The sequence below is a fragment of the Zootoca vivipara genome, chromosome 3, assembly GCF_963506605.1.
Source record: "Zootoca vivipara chromosome 3, rZooViv1.1, whole genome shotgun sequence".
Taxonomy (NCBI): domain Eukaryota; kingdom Metazoa; phylum Chordata; class Lepidosauria; order Squamata; family Lacertidae; genus Zootoca; species Zootoca vivipara.
The window spans coordinates 47,765,877-47,781,020 of NC_083278.1; the positions used below are offsets into that span (position 1 = coordinate 47,765,877).

The 15,144-nt window shown below is 43.6% G+C and overlaps 1 protein-coding gene across 3 annotated transcripts in view; it reads right to left on the bottom strand.

Moving 5' to 3' along the window:
* RTN4IP1 (reticulon 4 interacting protein 1) overlaps positions 1-15,144 on the bottom strand; it is a 46,377-nt gene that overhangs the window by 2,763 nt on the left and 28,470 nt on the right. Inside the window, exons 1-8 of one of the 3 annotated variants that reach the window (XM_060272616.1) lie at positions 15,021-15,051; positions 12,677-12,828; positions 10,957-11,025; positions 9,873-9,997; positions 8,850-8,898; positions 6,232-6,368; positions 5,198-5,381; positions 4,956-5,048 (exon numbers count right to left, since the gene is read on the bottom strand). In XM_060272616.1, coding sequence (XP_060128599.1) covers positions 4,956-5,048; positions 5,198-5,381; positions 6,232-6,368; positions 8,850-8,898; positions 9,873-9,997; positions 10,957-11,025; positions 12,677-12,802 — 783 coding nt within the window. In that variant the 5' untranslated portion in view covers positions 12,803-12,828; positions 15,021-15,051. Of the gene's footprint in view, positions 1-4,955; positions 5,049-5,197; positions 5,382-6,231; positions 6,369-8,849; positions 8,899-9,872; positions 9,998-10,956; positions 11,026-12,676; positions 12,829-14,254; positions 14,996-15,020; positions 15,052-15,144 lie in introns of those variants that run through there. The other 2 variants (XM_035109304.2, XM_060272615.1) reach the window with 2 other exon arrangements.

Sequence of the window (15,144 nt, forward strand, 5' to 3'; positions counted from 1 at the left end):
ACACTTTATCTGGCCAGCTGATCCCGACCCATTGTTTCAATAAACCTGAAAAGGGCTGACCATGTACCCAGCACAATATGTCATTCAGTGTTTACTGCAATCAACCTGACTAAGACAAATATTTCTTCCTGTGCACAGGCGGGCAAGTCAGACAAATGCATTCAGCAAGTGGTGACGTGGAGATTAACTAGGCAATGAAAACATTATCTGTTTACAACTACGCATCACCCCCCTGGCCACAGAACACTTGTTTGTTCAAAGGAGAGAGATTAAAATCATGAAGTCTGGGGAGGGAAGGGATTACATACACCAATACAGAACTGCCAGCCTGAAAAAAAGAAGTAAAATTATTGAGCCTGAGTTCCAGTTACACGTATCTTTCGGTTGTCCATGATAACAGTGACCTGTGAAGTATTCTCCCACATACTAACAATGCACTCGATCTGCAGAGTGCGAACCTTTATATTTTATTACTCGATCTGCTGAGTGTGAATCTATTATTATTATTATTATTATTATTATTATTATTTACCGTATACCATTCGTGCACCAGAGAGAGGGAAATGGCAGGCTTGCAGGATCCCAAAGCTTTGCAGAAGGCCAAAAGACAAAACTGAAGACAACATGAGGGGAGGTGGTGTGGGTAGGAAAGAAATCCAAACAAAAAATCCAAATAGTGAGGACTGCCCATGCTTGGTAGGCATGGATTGCTGACTGGCTGTTGGAGAGGGGGAATGGATTGGAGTCTCAGAAGGGGCATAGCTGGGTGGCCAGCTCCCTGAAATTTAACTCAACTACAACACTACCAAGGGATAGATCCAAAGGAGTCATTCCATTAGCAGAAGATGGCTTGGATCCAATGGAGGATTCAGAAAACAGAAGTGGGGAAAGGCAGTTCTCAAGTCTTGGAAATAACCCCACAAAATAAACTAAGCTGCAAACAAAACTAAACAAAGAGCTAGCTAGGATGTTTCTGCAGAGGAAGAGGCTTCCCTCTTCAATACCTATGTTGGGTAAAGATCAGTAAGAGAGCCCTCTTCCCCTTCTGTGTCAGAAAAGTGTTGCAGTTTCATAGATTTGCAATGTAAATCAGAAACTGAATAAGGCACTTAATCCAAACCAGTAGGGCTAAGGGGTGCATGTAGGGTTAGAGCAGGCATCCCCAAACTTCGGCCCTCCAGATGTTTTGGACTACAATTCCCATCTTCCCCGACCACTGGTCCTGTTAGCTAGGGATCATGGGAGTTGTAGGCCAAAACATCTGGAGGGCCACAGTTTGAGGATGCCTGGGTTAGAGAGAGCGCTTGTCTATGGCCACCTACTGAGTTCATGCCTGAGGGTATATTTCAACCACAGACTTCCCAGTTGACACCCCTAGCTATTCCGTAAGGTAAGCTGCAGTAGAGCTCTACCCCTAGATTTCACAAGATGACAAGAGGCATAAAATCAAGATGACTCACAGTTGGCAACGTGAAGGCCCAAGTGTCCTCAGAACAGAACAAGGCTATATATTGATTGATTTTATTATTATTATGAGCATGGGAGCCTGCCCAGACTACTGACTTTAAATTAACGCTCGTCAAAGGAGGCAACCACATCCAAGTGTGGTAGGAAAGGGGACGGAAATGCACAAAGGCTCTGCAGCAAGCAAGGTGGGCGTTTTCAAAGCTCTCTTGTATGTACTTGCAAAGGCAGGCCCTGGGGCCTGCTGAAAGAAAGATGTAGCTCAACATTGGCAAGTATGCTGTGAGAAGCTGCAGGAGGTCCAAGTCAAAAACGCAATGGATCAGATGACACAAGCATGGCACAGAAAATCTTTATGAAGTTGGATACAAGCAGTGCCATTCAATGCTAGTCCTATTCAGAGGAAGATAATGGCCAGAACTAACATAGGTTCATTAATTTCAAGGCAACTGCTCCAAGCAGGACTTAGCTGAATGGAACTCAGTGGCACATATTTTAGCTTAGTGTTTAAAAAATACGCCTATATTCCTACCCATCCAGGCAAATACCTCATTCACAGGTTAAATCACTACTTTCTGAAATCAATGAGCAAACCAAGAAGCAGAAGTCTATTCTTTCTAATACCCCACCACCACCACTCCCAGTATGTTTTCTATGGCATGGAAAGGCACTCAAATTGGCAACTTGCACCTCCCAATGGAAAAGGCCTACTTTCCAGGGAAGCAGGAAGGCAGTGGAGATACTTTCTAGGCTCTTCACCATTTGCTTTTTGACCCGATTTAGATCAATGGTGAGCAACATGCAGTCCTCAGCCTAATTTTATGTGAGTAGCAAGAAAGGGGCTGGCAGAGGGAGAGGTAAAAGGGAGTGCTCCAGCCCTACCCACTGCCAGTATACAAAAGGATACAGTTATAAAAAGGCTCCCCACTTTGCCCTAGAGATGAACGAAGTGTGAGAGCAGACCTCCGAGGTGTATCTCATTTTTCTGTCTTCACTACTGCAGAAGAATCTTGCTTTTTATGCAGCAGGACATCCCTTCCTGCCCCTTTTTTATCTACTTCATAATTATTACTCCTCTGGGATGCAAAATGCAATGTCTGCCCCTTTCCTAGATTCCTAAAGTCAGCACCAAATTCTCACTGAGCTGTTGTTGGGACAAGCTGACTAAGGCAGAAAACATACTAAGCGTACATCTGTTTCCACCACTAAATAAAACCACAGCTTATGAAAGTGTGCATTCATAAGAATACACAACAAGAGATGCGCCAATTCCAGAAAGAAATCATTATTCACAATGCAACATTTGGAAACGTTCTCTGAACTTTTGTGAGAAGGTAATGGACAGAACCCCAGTTTTAATCAGTCTTGTTCTAGATCCCTTACATGCTTTAATAATCTGCCAATTTAGCTCCACTGACTTTACTGGGCAGGTTTTTAAACAGAATGTGAAACCCAGAAGTAATGCTTAGCACAAGCCTTTGCAAGCAATTGCCAGTAAGCTTGTAAGTTAGAATTTGGAAAATGCTTCGCCTATCTCATTCTTTGCCCTGCCCTATTAAGTTTACAGATTCCTGTAAGTACAGCTTTACCAATGTATACAGACAAAACCAGAACAATGGAATAAATGTATGTACATCAAAAATATCGGCTCAGCATTGTTTACAGGGATCTACAGGAAGCTTAAGCAAATGGGGAAAGCATAAAAGCCCTGAGAAGGAAAACTTTGGCATTAAGGATTTCTCTCTGAACAGAGAGAATGAGAGGGTAAGCAAACATTTCTCCTCCTTTGTAAACCTTAGGACAAAAGAAGCCCCAAGACATCCACAAACACACAATGGGCATTTTCAATAGCATCAGCCTTCACCTGCTCAGAGACTTATGCAGATGACTTAGCGCTACGCCCTTCCTCTCCTCCATACATAGAGTTCTTCCCAAGCATGAAGCAAGGGGCGACCCAGGAGGAATGGGGCATCCCCACTACATCATGTGGCTACGCAGCAGTGCTTGTCGGTTCTGTCTAGGCCAAAGACGTCTTTGCTATCGCCACCTGAAAGAGGCCACCAAATCTTGCTATTATGAGAAGTATCCCTGCGTCAGCTTTTTCCTATTTGCTGCAGGAGAGAAGGCTGGCATGTCAAAGAGCAAGGTCACATTTACTCCATGTATGCAGTAAACAAAACTAAGTCAATATGCATAATGCTCTAAGCTGGGGTAGCCCAGTGGCCAAGAACCTGAGCTTAAGAAGTCCCTGGTTCAAATTTTGCCTCTGCCATGGACTCACTAGGAACAATTAGGCCAGCCACCATCGCTCAGCCTCCCTTCCATAATACAAGGGATAATGATGCCAGATTACCTTACAGCAGCCTTCCCCAACCTTCAGTCACTAATGGGACCTGCAGTCAAATAACATTGGAGGACCCAAGCTGAAGAAGGATGTCCTACAGGGTGATGGTGGTTCTTACTACCGGTAATTAGTTTCATCTTTTTTTTTCAGAAAGGAGTACCCAAAGCAGCTTTCCAATAAAAAAAATAAAAATCATGCGTAAAAACAATAGAACAACCTAAGACATGGCAGTAATATATATGTAAAATCAGATCCATGCCCTACTAAAAGATAAGGAGAAAACTAAGATCCAAAAGCCTAGGAGAGCAGAAGTGTTTCTGCCTGGTGCCTAAAGACAGATAGTGATGGTGCCAGGCATGCCCCCCTGGAGAGAGCATTCCATAAATGGGGAGCCACCACTGAGAAGGCTCCTTCTTGTGTTGCCCCTCCTCTACACCTCCCTTAGAGGGTTGTTGCATATAATGCATGTGAAGTGCTTTGAACATTTAAACGCCTATACAATTTTCAAGCATAATTATCACCATTAAGCAGTGGTGACTCAAAAAGCTTGAACAATGGAAGATAACATGATAGTTAAAAGACTAGGATATTCACCTGGTCCACAAGTGGGGAAGGCCAACAGGACTGCCAACCCATCAATCATCTGAGGTCATAATGATGCAGACGATTGACAAGTGTGTTGCCCTGCCCACTTGTCAGAGCTGACCAAAAGGGGAGGGAGTAGATGCTGCCCAAGGAGGATTGAACTTTCAGGTCATAAGCTGATTGGGGGGGGGGGGAAGAGTTCAATCCTTTTTGCAGTGTTCAGGTGCACCAGCCAGTTGCCTAGACAGTTAAAACTACAGCATGTTATGTGCTGCATGTATTGTAAGCATCTATCTTCACAGATTTAAATGATTATGCTCCAGCAGACTGGAAGGCAGTCCTAACCTCCAGACACACTTTTCTTTGGTAAGCTGATACGCTATATAGATAATTAAACAACAACACAGAAGCCCCTATTAGGACTCTCAACATGGCAGCTCCACAGCCAAGTCATTGAACTTGCTAAAAATTTTCTTTCTTAGTTACAAAAGAAGCATTTGAACCCAAATGGCATGTGGTTTATAGCAGATAACGGGAAGTAAAACTAGCAATTCAGACATACCTTTCCTTCTTCAACGAGAGCAGCTATTTCGTCCAGATAAGGGCCGCTTGGTGCAAAAAATGCCCACCGGTAATGAACCCCTTTACAAAGATGCTGTAACAGACAGCAAGCACAAGTTTAGAGCATGACTGACATTAAAGAGCAGGTGAAAAAAAGAGCAGGTGAAAAAAGCACACTGGAAAGCAATTGCTCACATACAGCAAATGGGCAGGAAGCTAAACCATCTGATTTTGTTAACAGACCTTGAAAGTTTTTGAACCGAAGGTCATTCCAGTCCGTAACATGCCATCCGCTACACCAAGCCTGTCCATGTTGACCAAGAAGGGTGTTATCAAGGAGACATAGGTAGCTCCTGACCATTTTTTGAGGAAATCAGGAGCCCATTTTTCAGTGGATCCACCAACATTATCTAAGATAAAATCAAACCTAGGGAGATAAAACAGCAAGAAAACGAACTGGAACAATTTCCTTTCTCTCCCAAAGAACACACCACTTCCAGGCCATGATGGTATCAATCAATTACATAACAACTTTGGGAAAGCTATCTAAGCATGTTTACTCAGAAAGAAGTTCAAAAGGTTTCATGTGCAAATGCTTTACATTACATACACATCTAGCAACTACAATAGTCTGGGCAGGGCAATTCAAGCCCCCAGTGTTGGGATGTGGTGGGTTCCCTGCATGTCTCCACCTGAAGGGAGGTTCTCCCACCATAAGATTCTGCTGTGCACAGTGTGGATTTCTGACAGGCTCCTGCTGGTGAAAAACCCCCAAACAGGGTGAAAAAGGAGAGGACAGAGCTATGTATTTGCGGGAGGGGAATTATTGGTTTGTTTTGGTTCTTTTTTTTCCATTACATACTTTGTGTTCCTAGGTTGTATTTTTATGTTGTGAACTGCCCTGTGAACTTCGGATGAAGGGCAATATACAAATTTAATTGATAATGATAATGATGATGATAATAATAATAATAATAATGTAAGCCATGGATCCACTGGATCCTAAGTGAGTCCAGCAGTCAGAGAGGGGCCAGATCCTGACCCAGCAAAGCAAATACCACCTTCTGTCCTGGTTGGTGTGAGCAGCAGGGCTTCGGATACACTGATGGCTCCACCACTGGATTCGACCCAGTGGCTCCATATAAGGATTGCTCACTAAGTTACCAGCGCAGAAGGCTCAGGTGCAGGCAACCTGCTCAAACCCACCCCAAAACTGAACAGCCAACTTGGGGTTGTGCACATTCAACATGCACACCCATGATTTCGCCCATACATACAGTGGTAACGTTTTCAGCTGTTCTTCCACACTTCCAGATTTGTAGTCAATCACTTCATCTGCTCCAAGACGTTTCACGAGTTCACTGGCATCTTGGGAACAAACTGCTGTCACATGAGCACCCCAGGCTTTCATTAGCTGAATGAGAAGACACAGTACAAAAAGAACACAGCAGCTGACTAGACTTGCTTTCAGCAGATTGCACACAACCACCACCCTTCTCTAACTCAAATTTATATTTCTTCTCAACAGGGCCAGACTTTAGTCATATGGCATCTTAAGCAAGGGCAACCCCCCCCCCCTTATATTTATTTTCACAGTAATTCATTTTGGTACAGCTGGGTTTGTATGGATCTTCTCAGTAGGTACCTGTATAAATATAAGTTGATTAGTACTATTAATCATAATAAAATCATAGAATCGTAGAGTTGGAAGGGATCCCAAGGGTCATCTAGTCCAACCCCTATGAATTATTATTATTATTATTATTATTATTACGGTATTATTATTACCATCATCATCATTTGCCTCGTCCCCCCAACTCGGCACCCCGTGCAGGAGAACTGCCCACACACCCCTAAATCTGGCGCTGCTTATCCATGGCAAGCTGTTCTGTGCAAGAAAGGAGGAACTTTCTGACAGTAAGATCTATTTGAGAGTGGAGCAGACTCCCTCAGGAGGTGTTAAACTCTCCTTCATTGGAGGTTTTTAAGCAGAGGTTGAATGGCTATCTGACTTGGATACTTTAGTTGAGATTCCTGCATTGCAGGGGGTGGGACTAGATGACCCTTGGGGTCACTTTCAACTCTACAATTCCATGAAAAAGTCACCCAACCAGCCGCTGCCAGGGCTATCTTGTGTCCTCTGCCTTCCCGCCGCCCCTGAATCCGATTACAGTGGTACCGTGGGTTACAAACACCTCGGGTTACTAACACTTTGGGTTACAGACTCCGCTAACCCAGAAATAGTATCTTGGGTTAAGAACTTTACCTCAGGCTGAGAACAGAAATCGTGCACCGGCGGCACAGTGTCAGCGGGAGGCCCCATTAGCTAAAGTGGTACCTCAGGCTAAGAACAGTTTCAGGTTAAGAGTGGACCTCCAGAACGAATTAAGTTCTTAACCCGAGGTACCACTATACTTCCATCTGGAAGTAAGATGGCCAAACTTGAGAGTCAGGAGCTGTCAGATTCTGTTCTGAGGGAGCTGGGTCCATAACCGCATGGTGCATTTCAAATGAGAAGGCTCACCTGGTTTCACCTGTGGCGTTTTTACATTAAGAACGAAGAAAGAGCTTTCTTGGATCAGACCACCAAATCCATCTAAGTTAAAATGTTTCTGACAAAAGACCACAAGCAGGTTGTAACAGTACCTTCCCTCCCCAGTTTGTTCTTTACCAACCAGGGCTGGTATCCCACAAATGCGTCCCACTTGCACAATGGAACTCCCTGAGCACTCACCAATTGCTCTGGAGGGTTACTGTCCCCCAGACCCTCATTTTTCCTGCCCAAATAAAAAGCTCAGTTTGACTTTCAGAATTTAGTTTCATTACAATATACAGGTGGTGCTCATATTTTATACCTGGATACTTTTAAATCACATTTTTAAAAATGCCAGCTCTAGAAGGAGATTCTATTTGATATTTTAATCACACGTAATTCAATATTGCATAAAAGATTGCTTTTCTGTGATTTCCAAAGAGTGAAATGGGGCCCTTCCAAGACAACACGGAGTAGATCAGCAAAGGGCAAAATCTACCACTGGACTTTCAAGAGATCTTTAGGAACTAGAAAGTACCAATATATACAACAGATTTCAAGCTGAATTCAAAACCTTGGTGGTTTGGGAACAGGGCTGCCTGTCTCCATATGTGCCTGTGATAAAATTCTTATCAGAGGTCCTTATCTGGCTTCCTCAACTATCCAAGAGATGGCAGGTAGCCTTCTTAGTGGAAGCACTCTAACTGTACCCCGGTGTCATCTTGGCATTTCCACTTTCTCCAGCCTTTTAACTAGGTCTGATTTGTTTTATCTTGAGTGTGCGCCAGTCACAAAAATAAGTTCAGATCCCAATTCGGTGCTTCATGAAACTGTCAGCCTTGCCAAGTCCAGCTGAGACAGAGCAAGGGTTTGGTTCCCCTTCCATTCACTCCTGGGAAATTAAACATGACAATATTTTTTCCCCATTTTGAGAGAGGTGGATGGGTCTTTTAGGCATAGTATCCAACAAGAGTACATTGAGCCTGCAAGTAGGTCCTGGGAGATTTTTTTCTTGGTACCTTTAACATTTGATTCTTCTTTCTTTCTTAATAAAGAAACATCTGTAACTTTTTTACACATGCAAGTGAGCGACCAGCAGCAAAACTGGGTGCAGCAACAAATGCTAATTTACTCACAAATCCATCTCTATCCTTCATCTATGCAAGCAAGAAGCACTGTCACAGTTCAAAAACACATTCTAGATAGGCAAAAAGCACTCAACTAATCAGTACTGTTACCTCACCATTCCAAGATTATGAGGGGTGGGGGTGAGGGATGATGTTCTTAGTCACTCACTGCAGAGGATTTGAGTCTAAGCTTTCCCAAAATATCAGCCAAGGTAGTTAGTTGTAACATATTTACCTGTATAGCAAAGGTACCTACTCCACCTGCTGCACCAAAGATCAATACTCTGTGAAGCGAAAAGAATTGCAGGTAATGAGGCATTTCTATACCCCAACAATTCAAAGTTGTTAAATTGATGGTCTTTGTTGTGAAAATTTATTTCTAAATAGTTCTGTCTATATAGGGTAAAACCAAAGGAAAAGAAAGGTAAACTGGAGGGGGATAGACAATAAATAGCTCCTAAGCTAGGTTTTAAAAAATCATACTAAAGTCAAAGGAGAAACTTTTCATTTAACTATGACATTTTCTTGTGTATGACATAATGGGATTTTCCCCTTCCCTCTTGGTCCCAAGGCTCTTTAGAACCCCTTAACTTCTGAGACCACCTGAAGACACCTTACTTTCAGGTGTGTTCTCTTCTCATCATAAGATCTACACCAGTTCTGCTCTCACTCTCCTCTAGATTCACTAGTGATGTTACTAACCCCAGACCTTCCCCCCAAAGTGCCTACTGGCTCCTTGCCTCTTCTCCCTCTGGGCAAAACCCCAGCCCAAGAGCTCCTTCACCCAAACCACACACAACATGTTAAGTCAACAGATGTCAAAGAGGAAAACAACTACCAGACTTTTAGAAGACATCTGAAGGCAGCCCTGTTCAGGGAGGCTTTTTAATGTTTAATAGATTACTGTGTTTTATTTTTCTGTTGGAAGCCGCCCAGAGTGGCTGGGGAAACCCAGCCAGATGGGCGGGGTATAAATAAATTATTATTATTATTATTATTATTATTATTAGTTCAACACACTTCAACATGCACGATTATCAAGGAACCGCTCGCAGAAGTTTATATAATGTAGAAACCTACCTCACTCATTAAGTGACTGTGGCCCTCACACTGTTGTTGGACAAACCCATAAGCCCTGCCCATTGGTCCTGAGGGCTGGGGCTGCTGGAGCTGGGAGTCCAACAGCATTTGAAGAGCCACTGGCTTCCCACCTTTGCTCTACATGAAACTCCTGCTTACAGAACAACTGGCAACTTACCTCTTATTGCTGCAATTATCCTGATTTAGCCCCCCAGCGTGGCGAATGGCAGACCATGCTGTTAGACCAGCATAAGGCAAGGAAGCTGCTTGAGTGTGGCTGAGACATCTGGGCTTTCTAGAGATCTGCAGAAAGGGAGGAAAACAGACATGTATCCAAGAACCGGAAATATTTTGCTATTTAACATTGTAAAAAAGAAAGGATTGCCAAGGTTCTGCAGTCCAGATGATGATGATGATGATTATTATTATTATTATTATTAAAAATGCAATACAAATTTCAGGTGCTGAGCGACAGCTTTGGGTTGCTCCAAATGAATAATTTGCCCCTACATAAACATATAAAAATGTAAGAAAGGGAAATACTTGTATAATTTAAAAAACCAAACAAAACAGAACTGTATACATGTGTCTATTTTGCCACATGCACATGGCTGGTACGGTAGCTGAAATACTGGGAAAAACAGGCACAGGCAATCACACATTTTTCACACACAGTACCATGGATCCTTTCCCCCCTACAAATGTGTACACATGTAAGAAACATGCCATACCTGAAGTGTTGCTTCTGCATATGGATAATCAAAATTCATAAAGACTGAAATACTATTCAGACAGGGTAGCTCCAGCCTTTTGAATAAGAGGTCACCTGGTTGACTGTAGCAAGTAAGCATTACCCACACACAATGGGTCCTTTCTGTCTTCACATTGCAGCAACACATTGCACTATATATTTAGAAATCTGACCCTGAAAACTCATTGCTGCCATACAGCAGCTGCAAGTTCAAGCTCACTGTCCTCCCACCCATCGGCAAAGGGTTGAGATTATGGTTCAATGCTTTGTTTTGCAAGCAGGGATAATAAAGCACTGTGCAATTGTAGCCATCACTCAACTGCCTTCCTCCCTGTCACCTTCCCTCCCGTTCAGTGTTAAATTTAGGGAAGAGACAGATCACAGTAGAAATTTCTTACTCTTCCTTTAACAGGAAAAAAAATATTCTAAGACAAAATGCAAAAACAACCCCACCCGTTTTAGAAGCTGCACTGAAACATTTCATCTCAAATTAAATACTTTGCTGCATTACCTCGTTTCCACTTGCCAGAACAAACTCTGACAAAGTGCCTTGTTTCCAGGGAGGAACTGCTGCCCATACCTGGAAAAAAAGAAGTCCAAAACTCAAACATAGTCCAAAGCTTTTCATGGTTTAGCAGAATTTCTAAACCTTAATAATATGATGTATCAAACTAAGAACATAATAAGAGCCTGCTGGATCAGGATAATTGCCCATCTAGTCCAGCTTCCTGTTCTCACAGTGGCCAACCAGATGCCTATGGGAAGCCTGAAAGAAGGCCAGAGTACAATCACACCTGTAATCCCAAGCAACATGTATTCAGAGGCATACTACCTTGCAGGACATGTTGGGAGAATAAAAGGCTAAAGACGAAACCATACACAAATCCGGAGTGAAATCCCTAACACAGTTGGGTGGCCTCTTTCCAGCAACTCCTGCAGCCAAGCTGGTGCCAAACATTACTCTGCTTTCCTTTGGACTACATTGGTGAGGCTTAGAGGGGGGGGGGGTCTTGTCGTCTGGGCAGCCCAGGACCTCCATACACATTGCCCAGGCTTGCGTCCCAGAGAGGTCACTTTAGTGCCGCTAACGCAGGAGGCAGCAGTTACAAGTTACTGGCCTCTGCGGTATTGCTCGAGTTTGCACCTCTGTATACCTGAAGGAGCGTCTCCACCCCTATCGTTCTGCCTGGACACTGAGGTCCAGTGCCGAGGGCCTTCTGGCGGTTCCCTCGCTGAGAGAAGCCAAGTTACAGGGAACCAGGCAGAGGGCCTTCTCAGTAGTGGCACCCGCGCTGTGGAATGCCCTCTCACCAGATGTCAAAGAGAAAAACAACTACCAGACTTTTAGAAGACACCTGAAGGCAGCCCTGTTTAGGGAAGCTTTTAATGTTTAATCCTACCAACCTAGCAGTTTGAAAGCACGTCAAAGTGCAAGTAGATAAATAGGTACCGCTACAGCGGGAAGGTAAATGGTGTTTCCGTGTGCTGCTCTGGTTCGCCAGAAGCGGCTTTGTCATGCTGGCCACATGACCTGGAAGCTGTACACCGGCTCCCTCGGCCAATAATGCGAGATGAGCGCCGCAACCCCAGAGTCGGTCACGACTGGACCTAATGGTCAGGGGTCCCTTTACCTTTAACAGATTATTGATAAGATATCTTTATTGTCATTGTCCCCTTGCGGGAACAACGAAATTACTCGGTTGCTACATCCACTCAGATAAAGCATTCCGCATAATCCAAAATTACAAAACCTAATTAAAAACAGTAAATATAATACAAAATAACAAGTAAAATAAGATGGCTTCAAAGTCCAGACTTTTCATTTAAGGCCAAAATCGCTCTAGAGAAGAAACTGTTCCTTGTATTTTAATATTGTGTTGGAAGCCACCCAGAGTGGCAGGGGAAACCCAGCCAGATGGGCGGGGTATAAATAATAAATTATTATTATTATTATTATCATCATCATCATTATTATGCAGCTTATGTACAGGGTTATCCAACTTTTCCCTTACTGGAACTCCTAACACCTCCTTTTTGTACTGGCTCTCATAACCCTTAGAACTGCGGAAGCAGCAAAACAAGGAGTCAAAGAAAGATGCACCATTTGTAAATTCTGGTTTGGCAGTGCACAGCTGAAGCAGAAAATGCACAGAGGTAATCTGTTTCTACTGAGACTGAGGATTTATAAATCCACTTAGAGTAACTCCCATTCCTTCCTTGCTCATCCTTACCTCATCTCCGGGTTTGAAATATTTCACATCTAGTCCACACTCCATCACAACTCCAGAAACATCCCGACCAAGTGTGAGAGGGAATTCACTGCCTGTGCTTGTGATGTGCAACGGATCCCGCTTCATCTTTATAGCAGCTGCTCCATAACCACCTGCCAAGCAAACAGAGAACAGTTGTCACTGGTTTACACGCAGTTTAATTTCCTATGCTCAAAGTAGTAGTAGAAGAAGAAGAAGAAGAAGAAGAAGAGGAGGAGGAGGAGGAGGAGGAGGAGTTTGGATTTGATATCCCGCTTTATCACTACCCTAAGGAGTCTCAAAGCGGCTAACATTCTCCTTTCCCTTCCTCCCCGACAACAAACACTCTTGTGAGGTGAGTGAGGCTGAGAGACTTCAGAGAAGTGTGACTAGCCCAAGGTCACCCAGCAGCTGCATGTGGAGGAGCGGAGACACGAACCCGGTTCCCCAGATTACGAGTCTACCGCTCTTAACCACTACACCACACTGGCTCTCTGCTTAAACAGCCCTGCTCTGCTTAAACAGCAGTGTTGGACTAGGACTTGGGAGACCAGAGTTCAAATTCCCACTTGGTCAGGAAGCTCAATGGATGACATTGGGCCAGTTGCTATCTCTCGGCCTAACCTAGGTCACAGGGTTGTTGTGAGGAAAAGGCGGAGAGGCGGAGAACAGCGTACACCACCTTAAACTCCTTGGAAGAAAGGTAGCGTTTGAACACTCCATTTTGCAGCCTTCCTGCTGGCTACTCACTAATGGCCCTCCTGCCTTCCTGCTGGGAGGCCAGTTCGGCCAGGTGAGCTTGATACAGGGACTCCTTAACCAAACCAACCCTCTCCCTCCAGCCCAGCATACAGGGGAAAGAAGTGTTGGATTGCTATGTCGGTCTTCATTTTTGTTGCAGCCGAGTAACAAACTGAAACATGATTCAATACAGAGCATTGTATCTAATGGTAGTCAAACTCACAGAAGACCCATTGACATTAATGAGCAGGACTAATCTATGCCCTGTAATTTCAATGGGTCTGCTCTGAGTAAAGCTTAGGCGGATACAGCCCAGAGTAAGACACATCTAAGCCCACTGATTTAAGTGGATTTAGGCACTATTAATTCTGCATATGGTAGAAACGTTTGTAGGCCTAAAAGAAATCATGTCTCAATATATGTGTTAATCTTTATGGTGCCATTTTAATTAGATTTATTTGGGTGGTTTTTATTTTGTTTTTTGGCCTGTTTTTTTCTACAAGACAGTCATACCCAACCAGAATAGGGCCAATGAAAACAAACTGCATAAGGCTAAAAAGGGTATTAAGAGCATTGAATACGAAATGCAGTATTTCACACAACTAATGCAGACTTTACAAAGACTGTATAATATTTAACATCACTCACCAAACACCAAGGTATGAAAATATAAGTAATTATAAATAACATTCAAACAGCTCATTTCATGAGTTCAAATCAGTTTACAGTTTAAACCCAATCATTAATCCTTACTATCAACCTGCAGAGTAGGTAAATATTAATGGTATTAACTGGCATACAATGTATATAGGCACTTACTTCGCATGTTAACATCTATGGGATTTAAGCTTGCAGCATGGACTTTAATAATCACTTCATTAGGGAAGTTGATTAAAGGGAACATCATGTTATTTGTGAATCGCAGCACATCATTCTTTCCGTAACGGTCAATCACCCAGGATGGCATCGCTGTACATCTTTGGCAGGAGATGTGGAAGTTTCTACACGGAAGCTGCTGGATTAAACTTTTTCCCATCCCAAGACAGGTAACACCCAGACCAGGGCAGTGCAACAAGCTACTAAACACTTTCCTACTAAACGTGTGTACTTTTAGCAACATGACTGCAAAAGCAAAAGGAATATATATGGTTTTAATGCTGTGGTCTTTAACGGATATGCCACGAACACACACTTTCTTACAAAGCAGGCCAGTCAATTCTGATCTGTAATGCACATTTATAAACTTTGTATTTTCTTTTCTTCTTTTTTTTAAAAGAGACAATTCTTATGTTTCTTTTCTCTTCCCAAAAAGAAGTCAGGGAGAGACAGAAAGAGCGGAAAAACCTCACTTTTCCTGTTACACCTTCATTCCTCACTGGGTTTCACAAGTACTTGAGGTATACAGGAAGTAAAACAAAGCAGGGTTTTTTCGTTTCAAATATCAATTATGCGCCAGCCCCTAGTGAGACTATCAAGCCCTGAGGCTGGCGACCCCTTCCCCCTAGATATAAGCAGTCCTTAATGTCCTAACTTCCAGAACTTCTCTCCCTCCCACCCGCCTCTCTCGCCTTTCCTCCAGGCAGACCTGGCCGTGTGAGCAAAACAAGGCTGCCCTGCCTGCCCGCCCAGCGTCTCCTTCAGGCGGGCGCCCCGGTGTTCCCGGTCACCTAATTGACACAGCTTCCCGCGGCCTGACCGCGCCCTCCAAC